Consider the following 14,312-nt stretch of genomic DNA (forward strand, 5'->3'; position numbering starts at 1 on the left):
CAGATTAGCCTGACTCCAGCAATGCATTCCCCAGCCTGCTTCTGCTGCTCCACGATGCACAACTGGACTCCTGGAATACACCACACACACACCACACACACACACACACACAGACCAGGAGGGTTGGGGGGTTGGTGTGTGGTACTGCAGACTATAGGAGAAAAAGTACAGGGAAGGCCAAAGATTAAGAGCCTAATGCAATGATATCAGTCCCTTATAAATGTCCAGGACATACGCAACAGTGCATAAGTTGCATTGCAATCATTATCCAGAAATATGTCTTGTTACAAGAGAGAGTGTGACCTGTGCCTTCATCATTATGTCAAGGCGTTTTAATTGTAATCAAGAGCAACCAAAACATGGCCGTGCAATCTTATAAAGATACAAACATAACGTCATAGAGAAATCACAGAGTGAACCCATACATCCACGTCATCTAAGACTCACAAACCCCAGTGTACAAAACCCAGGACAAAACTACACTGACAGCCATCAGAAGACAACCAGAGCAATACCAGTTTTATTTCACCCTAAACGAGGTCATGATCACATTATCCCAATGTATGATAATAAGTGACAGAATTCCCAAAGCACCTTCCATGGCAGTGGAAAGCAAACAGTAAACATTTTGTGCTTTGGCCTCAAAATCCAAGGCATACAGTGACTTAAACGAGTTTGTGCTTCAAAAGGCACAAATATTATTAGAGACTGTGAACACGTCGAAAAGATTAGCTTGTTATCCGTCAGTCTTTTCAAAGTAGAAGAGAGCTTATTTTCCTACACTGCAACACTATAGGGATATTGACAAGAAATTATAAGTAAAACTGTAGGACCAAGAATGGTTAGACGATTAGGGAAAGACGAGAGCATTTCTTGAAAGATACATAAGTTATATTAAGGTGATGTAGAATACAGCGATAGCACATTGGATGTTATTTACTTAACCAGAGACTGACCGGAGAACCGCGAGCTGTCTACCCCCTCGCGCGGTTGCGTGGAGCGTCGTGATGGACAGCGTAATGAGACTCGCTCGGGGAAGGCCTCCCGAGACACTTCATTCATAAGCGCTGTATCAGCAGTTCAGTCGTGAAAGACGACCATTACACAGCGCTTCAACCCCTGCTTTTGGTAGCCTCTGAAATGTCGGGGTTAAGACACCCTCGCACTGCAAATGAACCGATTCCGAATCAGTTCACGATCAAAATTACAATAAAATTACCATCATTCAGAAACTGGTTAAAAGACATGTCTTCGAATCTTCTATAAAATACATGCTACTAGATTTAATAATTGCGCGTCCTCCATAATCACACACGTCGATAATCGTAGGCTATACACTATATCTGGGCATCATAAAATCGCCATTTTCACTGGTATATTGACACCATCACACCAATTCTATCGAAATAAAAATATTTGTATAAAAAATATTTAAAGTTTATATTTAAAGTTTATACTAGTTCTAATTATATATATATATATATATATATATATATATATATATATATATATATATATATATATATATATATATATATATATATATATATAAACGGGCAAAGATGTACTTTGAATAAATTAACCGACGTTTCACACCAAGTACATAATTTCAATTTCACAATTTATTTAGCACTAGTTGTTACCACAGTGAATTTATTTCACTTGCATTGATTTCATTAGTCTCCAGTCAAGCTATAAGGCACATGTTGTGTCTTATCGCCAACTTAATATGACATATCTTTATATCTTTATCTTAACAGCCAGAGAATTATGATTCACAGTTTTGTGTACTGAGAAGATAGAGTAACTGTTTAATGATAATTTATTGATCTGCTCCTAAAATCATTTGAATAACGGTCTTAAAATTCGATTTCACTATAATTGTTATTAGACCTATCTTTTTGTCTGATTTGGCAAATAAATACATTAATTACAAACAAATAGAAATCTGTCGTAGCCCGTTGTGTTGGTTCAAAGAGTGACGTTATTAATCTCAACATCGGCGAACGCTGGGAAAATTTGCAGTGAAGTGCTCCATCATCCCAATTTGAATTACATTTTTCACAAGATTCTGTAAGATTTTTCCCGGTTTAACAATATTTATACCCAATACCAAATAAATGCACGCACATATTCTCATATTTCTATAACACCCCCTTACTTTTACACACACACACACACACACACACACACACACACACACACACACACACACACACACACACCTAACTGCATTACCCTAGACAAAGAAAAAGAATTCACAGAATTTTCTGTTCGTTTCCGGATCTTTCATTCGGGTTCTTCCTCTGTTTTGCTAGCTTGTCGTGATATCTGGTATTTTTGTAGGACGGGTAACTAAATTGTTCTTTGATATCATTTGTTTTAGCTCCTACATTTTTAATATGTTTACTTTTTCCCGTTAAAAACTATTATGCTATATTTACCCCATCTATATCTGTAGGCTATATCTCTGCATATGTCTGGAATTAGTGCACGCTTTTATAGTGTAGGTATATTGCCTTGGAAATCCCTTCAATGTTTATAACTGGCCAATGATTGTGTGCACCAGTTCATATTTTAAGAAACGTGTATCCTGAATGTATATAATAATAGATGACAGTTCTGATTAATCTTTCAACAATCAAGCTTTGTTTTTCAACGTGAGTAAGGTCTTAGAGTTTGGCATGTCTGTGGTGATTGAGTCGTTGGCAAAACGCGTCCTTGATTAAAAGAAGTGTTGAATATTAACTGTGGCCTAAACTCGCAGATTGTTTTGGCCTCCCAATGATCAAACACTCGATGGCAGTGCCGGGCAGACACTGTTTGGTCAATTGCCCTCTCAAAGCGCTTAGCGCGCGGCAAGTTTACAGACCACAGTGTTATTTAACCATCTCGTTGCGGTCGAAAATATCGATAACCTCTCCCACTTGTATAAGAGCCCGAAAGAAAGCTCACGTTATTCGCATTTTTTTCTTCAAAGAATAAAATATGACAAGCGCCCATTTAAATATATCCCATGTAAAACATCAATCTTAATCTAAGATAACCATCTTCAATTTAATCCGGGTTCAGTTAATATATCAATACCAACGAACAACAGTGTGTGTGCATTTTTTTTTCATTTATATCTATATCGCCATCACAATTATTAACGTTTTTTTCAAAGTTACACCTCAAACAGTGTACTTCTAAGATAACAATATTTCCCACGGAGTATGAAGATCTTAGTGATTATTGTTGCTTTTTCATGCTAAGCTTCTGCTCGTCTCTCTTATCTGTCTGGTGCATTTATAGTGAACTCATCCAGATTTAACTGGCCATAAAATCTATCCTGTGTCTCTCATTCAAAAGCCCAGATTATTTTACTGCGATGTTTTTATTTTACAAGACATGTAAACCATACTCCTGACATCATAATAGAATCGGCAGTGCGCAAATTAATCCATTTTACTTTAAGTAAACTGTGGTTGCAGGAAAACTCAGAAAATATTCTTGATTTCCCCAGTACATTTAAAACACGGGTGTTACACCGCGTCTTTTTTTTTAAAGCGTGGAATTTAGTCCTGTAAAATTATCCGATTAATCAGATTTTCTAAACGTTATCTTTGTCTTATACTAAAACCAAAGTTAGAAACATTTCAAGCAAAGGCAGGTCTCCCAGGTAGACTCCGAGCGCAGTTGGTCATACCCCCTCCTCCCCACCACACTCACTCCTATACCCCCTCCGTCCCATCCCTTCTTCCTGCAGTCCGCCTCTCCTCCTCCACGGGTCCTACCTTTGGAGTGCGTCACGTGGTCCCGCTCTTACAAATAACTCGAAGTAAAGTAAAGACCGAATCAGAGAACAGTTATATGAGGCATTATCAGCCTCCACGGCTATTTTCTGATACCGAGTAGGCACAGTGACAAGTCGCAGCACACAAGGAAAACGCGTAGCTTTGCCTTTTAACGTATGCCTTTGGTAGATTTCTGCGGTCTTAACGATATCTTTCCTTGGACTAAGAAGAGACCATAGAGAAGGGGAACCTTCATTGGAGCTGCTCCTCAATCAAGTCACTTGAAAAACAGGGATACTAACTTTATCACCGACCGTCCTTATCTGGTGAGATAATACAACGAGAGCTCTTGGATGAAATTGTATTAGCATTGTGCATACAGCTATCAACGTTTTATGTGATCTGCGTTTCCAATGATAAAATATATATCAGAGATATCGTTCCGATTTGGTTATCTGTAATGCTTTTGATTCGGTCCCTTCGACTGTCTTTCGGTGACACGATTGGAGACTTTTGGAATAGCTGGATAATTCTTAATGTCTTCACACAAAGATACGAGGGCCCATTAATGTCGTTTTCATAGCCTATCAATCAAAATGCTGCAGATAAAATAATCGAAAGGTTAAGTCTGTAATTTGTCTTAGATTATTTTAGATATGCCCGGGGATTCCTTTAAACTCGCGATGGTATAATCCTTATATTTATCTCCCCATTTGGAAATAACCTCTAACTTACGTAACGGAGGTGAAATAACAGATAACTCGGCATGTGGCCCTGCTTATTATGAACAACCTAGAAACCGCCACAAAGCAGATTCGGATCATTTTTTTAAAATTTCGTTAAATACGATCTCTTTTGGGACATATGAAATATGGAGAACATGGTTTCATTCTTCTCTCCATTTGTCATCAGGAAGGTGTTCGAGACGGGTGTTCAAGAACCTACTGAACGGAAGATTTGGCACGAAACTTCACTTTCACTGATAATTGCACTGAGATTTTTTTTTGCTTTTCTTCCTACGGAGAGTTTAGATTTTTGTGCTCAGAATGTATTCAAGTTTGGCCTTATCCTCCAACCCCTCCCCTTACGCGCACGATACCGGGAACTACATGCATCCGTCGGCAAGTTCACCTGTATATGTGCCCACCACACGCGTACCTGCTATGCTGCAAACGCTGCCTTACCTACAAACATGCGAATCCACCCATCAGACGCACGGCCTTGGAAACCACCACGCCTGGCCCCAAACTGGCACAGACAGCGCTTCGTTCAATCCGGGCAGTCCACATCCCCCTCCCGGGTTCTCTTATACGCACAGTCCGCCCGTAAGCAGCAGCACCGGTAGGGACGCAGCCTACCAGAATCCGCTCGTGTTGGGCAACAGTGGACGCGCTGATCAGTACGGAGGGGCCTTGGTACGCTCCGTCAGCGGCTCCTACTCCAGTCCTTACGCTGCCTATATGAGTCCGGACATGGCTACCTCCTGGACTCCCGGCCATTTCGATGGTGGCATGATCAGTCTTCAAGGGCGACAAGGAGCTTTGACGGGAAGACGGTCCAGTCTAGGTGCGTATCTATGTGGTCTAAATCCCAGAATTTAAAAGAGCCTCTAATAAATAGATCATTCCGGTTTTTTTGGGGGGTTTTTTTTGTTTTTTCCCCCACAAAAGAAAAATTAAGTGCAAGTTTCAGACGTTCAGACATGGACTTCACAGATATATATGATATACTTTTCATTTTAAAAAAAATAACATAAGAACGTAGGTATTTCAAAATCTTGAATCCTATTACGAGTTTATAGTGCAAAAGCAACAAATTGGCTACCATTAGCGAAGTTCTTTAATGTGATGATTAAATCCTTCTTTCAAGTCCACAGGGAAAAATGGTTGGAATGGAAGGGAGGAGTCTCGTTTGATACTATAATCTCACAATTTATAGCAGAGGTGTTTAAAGTAATTTAACTGCAGCCTAGGGATTAGGTTTGAACTTTCTCTTTGGCTAAATACTCACAAGAAGTCCACTCATTGTGTGCCAGTCTGATAATGTTACATTGTTATGGCAAAAGCATTCTTTTCTATCAAAGCTAGAATTAATACACATGCTTAAATAGACGGTACTCCTAATACACTATTGATGCAAATGTAACTTCTCAGCGTCGTTAGTGTGTGAATTGATGAAAGGGCTTAAAATGCAGGCTTCTGAGTGCTGCGAAACAATAGCTTTAATGCTATTGTTACCTTATTTAGAGTTACCTAAACAGGCAATTAACGAATCATTGTCTGATACACAAAAAGCAGTCACACCACTTAGCTCCAGTGAAAATACACTGGAATCTACATTTGTGCTTTTTTTCTTGCTAAAAGATGTGGCTGTTATTTAATTTAATGCACAACTTGTCATAACAGGCTGCTGGCCTCATATATTTTGAGGTAATGTTATCTATTAACGTATAAATTTTCCATATTAAGTTTCACGTGTAACTAGTACAGTTTTGCAATGCTTCTTTTTGCAAAAAACAACAAAGAAAACCCAGGAATTAAATTAGACCTCGAACGAATGATTGTATTTTTCAGATAGCAACGTTATGGCGTATAATAATAATAATAATAATAATAATAATAATAATATGCTGCAACTCTAATCATTCCGTTGGAATTTAGAATTACAGCGATTAATTTTAGGAGGGCGTCGCGTGTCAGTCGCTTGATTGATTGGGGACCCCTGGATCTTTAACACTGATAAGAACCCCATTGACATTCCAGCCGTCTAAGGCCCGTGCCCTGGCAGACGCCCTAATAGGCACTTCAGTGACCCCGAGTGTTGCCTTATTGATACATTCTGCATTCTGTCTCGTCTTCCCTCTCATCGCCCGCGTGCGCCCGATACTCCACCTCGGTGATGCCAAGGCACGCATTCATCACGCGCCAGTGCTATCACGTTATTTTTCTAACCTTGGATGGTTATTAAAATAATTTCTGATAAACAATAATGATTTCACCCCCCCCCCCCCAAAAAAAAACCCCCCCAAAACATAACAATCACAATATTAATATATACAATGGTCCTCGATAAACACCTTTCCATATTTACAGAATGTTGTGCTTATTTGTGCAATACAATTATTCATATTTTTACAGCACCACAACAAAGATAAATCATCGTTACATTTACTAGCTATATCAAACAGGTAATTTGGTCCAGTGTTATTGTAGTTAATAGGTCACTTGTTCCGGTGTTTTATATTATAGAAAAAAAGGGTAAATTTATCTTAAAACCATTATGAAGTAGCACGATTCTTTTATGACTTCTCCTTTTATTAACGGCTGTGAAACTAATCTAGAGCAGAATAAAACGAAGAGTTGATATTTTTCCTCTTTTCAGACATGCTCGAGGAGCTGCCTGGCGAAGGCCGCGAGTGTGTGAACTGCGGTTCTATCTCTACCCCACTATGGAGGCGAGACGGAACCGGTCATTACCTGTGTAACGCGTGTGGCCTCTATCACAAGATGAACGGAATCAACCGTCCTCTCATCAAACCCCAAAAACGTCTGGTAAGAGGCTTATTTATCATTAATCATTAATCATTCGAATAATCTATCCAGAGGTAATACAACGGCAACTCTTTACAAATATGTTTCGACTGGAAAATGTACATTTAGATACAAATTCAATGAACACGTGTAATGTTCACACTTTTCCCATTCGCAAAAACAAGAACTGTTGAGGGCAGAGACTAATAACAAACACAATTGGAGGGCGCGATCTTTATAATTTTTTTAAATAAAACAGACAATACTTAGTGAGGAAGGTAAAAACTGTGGGGAGAAAGGAAGAGAAGGAGAGGTTATCTCAGCCAATTCCAACAGAAGGTCATTATAGTTAGCGAGACCTTCACTGCTGTCTAGTTTCCCAAGAGTCAGTCAGTCAGTCTCTCTCTCCCCCCCCCCCCCCCTCCTCACAGCTGCTGTGAATTAGCACACCCTCTCCATTTCTGTTTTTATTTGCCGTTCTTTGGCCTTGTCCTTGGGTCGCTCCGTTTTTAGAACGGACGCAAAGTTTTGCGAAGCTGCTACTGTCTCAGGCTATCTTAGTGCTGACACACTGCACAGAGCTAACTGCACACACCTATTATGATTGCAATTCCAAAATCCACGAAAGTAGACCTTCATTCGTTTCCCACACTTGAAAACGTGCTTAAACGAGAAAGGAAATTAACCTTGCCACATTTGGCGTTACTTGTACGCGTGCAATTACTTGTTACTTAAGATGAAAGGAATCAGCCGTCCGCTACTCAAACTCCAGAGCACCCAATTTCATTTTTGCTAATTATTCGTGGGAGCCGTACTTAGCACAAGCAAATGATATTCGGGGTGTCAGAATTCCATGGAATAATTTAGCAACGCAAACACTTGTGAACGGCACTGTTTAGCTTGTTAGCTTGGCACTTATCCCAATTATTCGTTGCTATTTGGTTCCAAGATTGCGCTCGGCATCGTTTTCTTACGCACAATTATCGTCGGCCTCTACATGAACAGACCTTGCCAGTTTTTTGCGGTCTGTATTAACCCCTCCTGTCTTGGGTGTGTCTGCAGCAGACGACGTCTCGGCGAGCCGGTTTGTGTTGTACTAACTGCCACACTAGCACCACGACGCTATGGCGGAGGAACGCGGAGGGAGAGCCCGTATGCAACGCCTGCGGCCTCTACATGAAGCTTCATGGGGTTAGTGCTGTAGGACTTTATGCGCTGTGGTTGGCATAGTGTGGCACAGCAAGTGTGTGTGTGTGTGTGTGTGTGTGTGTGTGTGTGTGTGTGTGTGTGTGTGTGTGTGATGGGTAAGATCGGAACTGCATCAGTAAACTCAAATTCCATTTTGGTAAAAAGGGGGAGACATGCAGATCTGTTAACGTAACGCTACGTTTCCAGCATTTGTGAAGAAATCCCATCGTTGAATGAGTTCTGGGCTTGTGCACGAGTTTCTCAGGATTAAGTCACTCATAGAGAATGTACTGGAACAGCAAAACCTGGACTCCAACCTCCTCCAAGCTACCATTATAAGCATGTCTAAAATGAACCGATAGAGCCACTTCATTTCCCCCGGAAGAGTGGCTAAACCATTTCAGGTTTATTTAGCCTAGCAAACAGAATAGTGTAATCTCACATAGGTGGTGCAATTTAAATGTCACTTTGATCTCCTTCACATTTAAACATCAAACTAAATGTTCTCAAAGGGCCATATCCATCTTCTTGTTGTCCCTTAGGTACCTAGACCACTAGCCATGAAGAAAGAGAGCATTCAGACAAGGAAACGCAAACCCAAGATGCCCAAAACCAAGACCTCGTCAGGTAAGAAATGCTGCCTGCTTCCCATGGCTACGGCCCACCGCCCTGTTGCGCAGCATGAATGCTGGGAAATCTTCAGTTTGATCGTGAGGACCTTGCTTTTGGCACACTGCATGTGCACGTGTGTGCTTTAGTGTGCAGTCCTATCTTCTCTTGTAAATGTTTACATTTTACACTAGTGGGTTTTTTTAATAACCACTTTCACACTAAAATAGTTAGATTGAAGTGTCGGCCACCCGGACATGGTGCAATGACATGATGAACATTTTGACACTCGGAGACGCTGCTTGAGTAAAAGTGGCACCACCGGAGGTGGTGGATTCGTTCATGGACGACACTAAAGATGGGGCGGGGGGGACACGCGAACGACAAGAGAAGGGGATAAAAAAGGGAGAGGCCATGCGAAGAGAATGTGGGGAGAAATGTGGACCGAAACAGAAAAAAGGGGGAGGCTAAAATGAGTGAGACAACACCACCTGTACCACTATATCTCTTTCCAGTATCTACGTCTAGTTTTTTGGTTTGGGAGTGGAATAGTGCGCACACAGCAGTGTCTGACCATTAACAAATATCTGATGTTTTTTTTTTTTTTTTAACTGTGAATGGTGAGTAATTTTGTGAAAGCAGCCAACGACTTCATTTTGTTGTGTTTTGTTTTTTGGTTTTTTTCCCCCCTTGGTGCTATAGGTTCTTCCGTGTCAGGCACTACCTCTCCCACTTCCCAGCCCATTTCAGAGAATGCTTCCACAATAAAGAGTGAACCCAGCATTGCAGCCTCACCATACGCTGGTCAGACGGTTGTCTCAGTCACACAGGTACCCAGTTTTACTGTCCAACAGCCCCATTAGAACTAATCTGTAATCACATTAGCGCCTATTAATAACAACATACACAAAAAAAGACTGGACCACACCCATTGAATCAAGGTTTTTTTTTTCACATTAAGGACTGTTACAGGCCATTCTGCTGATACTATTTCTTACTGCATCTGTATCATAAAATAAAATAAATCTGTATAAGTGTGTCTGGAGTTTGTCCAAAGCAGTCTGTAGTCAAATTTGGAAGTAAAACTTGCAGTAAACCTTCAGTGGTTCTACCAACGCATCATAAGCCGTGCTTCGCATTTCTGCCTTTTTCAGGCCTCGACACACCTCGGCAGCACAAGCTCTGGCCCTGCAGACATCAAATATGAGGACTACGCCTTCTCCCCCACGTCCATCGGACCACAGAACTCCTGGTGTGCCTTAACGCAAGCGTGACACAGTCATACATAAACAGACAAAGAAAGAAACAATTTAAAAAATCATCCCAAGTGCAATCTAGCAAAAGACTTTTGACGAGAACTACCTATCCCATCGCCGCCTTTGACGTACAAAAACAGAGCCCCGCCGTTACTGCCCCTCGACGGGCGCGTATGGACTGAGAGTTTGTCCAGAGTGTACCCAGTGCTGCGGTGCATTTTGTTGTAGTGCGCCGTGTGTCTGTATGCGATGTCATACGAGTTCACATCGGTGGCGTTTCACAGAGATAAAGCAAGTGACAACTCAGCAAACTGTCGCAGCGCTTTTTATACCAACAATCGGAGGACCATAAAAGTAAAAATAAATAAGTAAAAATGCACAGGTTTTTTTTTGTTTTTTTGTTTTTTGGAAACTTCTAAACATTTAATTCCTCAACAGATGACTGTCTTATGCTTATTTATGTTGAGATATGAACAGCCTGGACACATTAAGCTATCCAGTGATTTATATACAAACACACATATATATATATATATATATATATATTTTTATGGTCATAATGACTTTGGGGACATTTGATGACACCTGCCTTTTTTAGACTGTTTAAAGTTTCCTTATTGCCTCTAATCATTCGAAGTGCTATTAGTGATTTGTCCGGTAACCTCAAGTGCAATGACAAAAAGTTAAGAGACTTTTGAAACGTTTAATTATTTTTAAGATTTTGTTTTGTCCAAATATATTAATCCTAATTTTATTTTACTGTATTTTGTTGATATGTAAGGGAATTATATAATTGTTTAATTGGAATATAAAACTGTATCAAATAAGCTGTGTCCCTGTTTTTCGTTATTATTTATGATGCCAAATTCATGGTCTTTTCATCATTCATTAAGATGTTAAGACATTAATTAAAACAATATACAAAACAAACAAGTAATAAGCACATATAGACAGAACAGAAAGCTATAAAAAAAAATCCAAATACAGAAAAAAATAATTGTATCATATTGTAAGATTCATATATGCTGACATTAGTTCTTTACATTGTTGTCTTTCTGTAGCTGTTTAAACTTATCTACAGTGATTACAAACACAGCTATTAGAGTGACCAGTATTATTATCTCCATGGCATTTAACAAAAGGTGGGCATTTCTTTAGTAGTTGAAACCATAAGGCCTCAAGAATAATTTATTCCAGCAAAAAAAAAAGAATGAAAGAAAATGTATTTTAATTGCTGTTTTGCCCTCCATCACCTCTGACCATACAAACATTTGCACGGAAAGCTCCAATTTGTTTGTGTGATCAACTGGAGCTCAGGGTATCTCTCTTTCTCCCTCTCTCATGTTGGCGATCAAAGGTTGCGTTCCAACTTGGCTTTATGGTGCTGAGGGTCTGGGCCAGGCTGGCACGCGTTTGCTCCAGGGCACGCAGCCCGCCCTGCTTTACAGCCCCATGGCGACAGGGAGGCTCCGCACACCCACCTTTATTGCTATTGGCCAAATTAGCCTTTCTTATCAGCTGCTGTCATGGTTTCTGTTACTACGGCAGTGAGGCATGGGCCTCTGAAGTCAGAGAGAGTGTGTGCAGTGCTAAACCCTTTTGCCATCGCCTCTGTTATACTATGACTTTGGAGACTGAGTCCATTGTGCAAAGTGACACCAGTCAGCAGACTCCCGTTATGTCCCAGCTTGACAGGTGTCAAGCGCAGCCTCAGCTGCACCCTTCGCTGTCCCCGGACGGCCATTCTGGCGGCACCCAGACCGTCGCATGCTTCCCGCCAGGTCAGGCTGCTGGCCCCATTGGCCCCTGGAAGCTGGCAGCTCAGACCCTGCTCTACTGTGTCCTCCTCTCACACTGGGGTGCAGGGGTCCTGCATGCAGCATCCATTGTCCTTGTGTACGCACAGCTTCAAAGGGCCCCACGGCTCTCGTGCCCACGTTTGCTCTCCATTGTCTCTCGCTAAGTGCCACGAATTAGGAGCGCCACGCAGTAAAAACTGGAGGACCGTGAGTCTTTGTGCTCTGGCTCGGGGGGGGGGTTGTGTGTATGTGTGTGTGTGTGTGTCTGTGTGTGTGTGGTGTTTGGGGAAGAGGGAGGTCACAAGGATATCCAGTCATGATCCCCTCTTATCTGTGAATGTACTTGTTCTCGAGTATTTGAAACGAGTGCTTTGGATGGTCTCTTTCAGAGTGGCATATTTGTGTGTGTTCTGTGATACTCTAATGACTGAGAGTATAATGACGGTTTCTAGCCTTACATGAAGCTGCTTGTGACACATTTTATTGTAGAGGTCACACCGAAGGCTCTGGTGACTAAACACAACAAGATGGAGGGCTGTGCTGAGTCAAGGTTATGATCATTTCATATTTTTTTCAATCCCTTTCCTTCTTCCACTCCCATCTCTCTTTCTCTCTCTTTTCTGTGAGTGATAGCCTTTCCTTGGCAGAGATGGATTTTTCCCAGGGTCACTGTCCATGTCTCCTCCTTCAGTCATTTGCCCTCTCTCTCTCTCTCTCTCTCTCTCTCTCTCTCTTTCTCTCTCTATCTCTCTCTCTCTCTCTCTCTCTCTCTCTCTTTCTCTCTTTTTTCTCTTTCTCTCTGTGACAGAAAACAGGATATTGTGTTTTAAACATGGCTCAAGCAATCCTGACCCAGGGGAAGTTATGTAGGGCTGAGGTGGATGGGGGTGGTGGGGGGTAACATGGTGCATTTATTTAGCTAATATTCAGCCTTTAAATCAAAGCTTCCGCGTGTTGTCCCTGCAGCTATATCTCCTGGGCCCGATCCATCCTTCTGGCTGACAGGGCACTTGAAGGAACTTTGTGTGTGTGTGTGTGTGTGTGTGTGTGTGTGTGTGTGTGTGTGTGTGTGTGTGTGTGTGTGTGTGTGTGTGTGTGTGTGTGTGTGTGTGTGTGTGTGTGTGTGTGTGTGTGTGTGTGTTTGAGAAAGCAAGCAAGGGAGAGACAGAGAGAAAGACAAGAAAAAACAAGAGGTTGTTTTATTTGCGGTTATGTACTTTTGTGCACACCCATGTAGAGCTAACATGTTCCATGACTGTGTGAAGCTATGTTTTTATCTACAGACAGTGGAAACTTATAGTAATTGGACAGCACATAGCTTGCTGCCGGCGCCCAGAGCAGGGGATTGTGGGAAGGCTGCGTGCACTGGGGTGAAGTGGAGTGGCCCAGGCCCCAGACTGGAGAGATAAACCTGACCCTTATCACCACCCTCCTCAGCCCCCTCTTTCATCCGAAGGTACCAAACACACACACACACACACACACTTGATACCATCATACATACCGCGGTTCCCTGCGGATGATCACTGATGATCTCATGTCTGACACGTTCATCACATGCCTCAAGTCAACACGACACTGGGACCAGAACTAGCACAAGGCTTCAGCAGAGAATGTAGATTCTGTGCATTTCAAATGCATCTGCTTTAATGTTTATAATACAGTCAGGTCCACAAGTTATTGGATGGTGATATGTGGTCCGTTAAAATACATTGATTATATACAAATGGAGAGCTGAGATCCAGTTATGGTTAATCCAGTATAGGTAGTCATATCCTTGAATGAATGATAATGTTCTGTACTTCAGTCTCCTAGTCATTGTATCATTTTAGAATCAGAACAACAAAAACTGATGTTACCATCCAGTTACATACATACATTGCTGTAAACTGGGCAAACTGTCTAGTTATATGCTGCTTATTGATACTGTCAAAGATACAGATAAGTTCATGCTGGACACCAGAAGAACACCATGCCAGCGAAGCCAGACTATGCAAGGTTACATAACCACAGAAAGAGATGTGTACCAGGACTGAGACCTAGCAGAAAACTGCCATTTACCAGACAGGGAAAGTGACTTCCACCTGAAAGTATGCATATATGTTTGAGTGTGAGTGTGTGTGTGTGTGTGTGTGTGTGTGTGTGTGTGTGTGT

General features: G+C 41.5%; 1 protein-coding gene and 1 long non-coding RNA gene across 3 annotated transcripts in view; both read left to right on the forward strand.

Moving 5' to 3' along the window:
* Positions 1-1,385, forward strand: part of LOC118240711 — a 58,620-nt gene extending 57,235 nt beyond the window's left edge. The window contains exon 5 of the long non-coding RNA XR_004775586.1: positions 962-1,385. This is a non-coding gene — a long non-coding RNA (uncharacterized LOC118240711). The remainder of the gene's footprint in view (positions 1-961) is intronic.
* An 866-nt stretch (positions 1,386-2,251) lies between these two features.
* Positions 2,252-11,186, forward strand: gata5 (GATA binding protein 5). 2 transcript variants are annotated; one of them, XM_027007022.2, is made up of 7 exons: positions 2,252-4,102; positions 4,689-5,342; positions 7,158-7,327; positions 8,372-8,497; positions 9,037-9,121; positions 9,806-9,933; positions 10,258-11,186. In XM_027007022.2, the coding sequence occupies exons 2-7, from the start codon at positions 4,823-4,825 to the stop codon at positions 10,375-10,377; spliced, it is 1,149 nt and encodes a 382-aa protein (XP_026862823.2). In that variant the 5' UTR covers positions 2,252-4,102; positions 4,689-4,822; the 3' UTR covers positions 10,378-11,186. The 2 variants fall into 2 exon arrangements, with proteins under 2 accessions (XP_026862823.2, XP_026862822.2); XM_027007021.2 differs by having other exon boundaries at positions 2,254-4,102; positions 8,369-8,497.
* The last annotated feature ends 3,126 nt before the right edge of the window (positions 11,187-14,312 follow it).

This window comes from Electrophorus electricus, chromosome 24, assembly GCF_013358815.1.
Source record: "Electrophorus electricus isolate fEleEle1 chromosome 24, fEleEle1.pri, whole genome shotgun sequence".
Taxonomy (NCBI): domain Eukaryota; kingdom Metazoa; phylum Chordata; class Actinopteri; order Gymnotiformes; family Gymnotidae; genus Electrophorus; species Electrophorus electricus.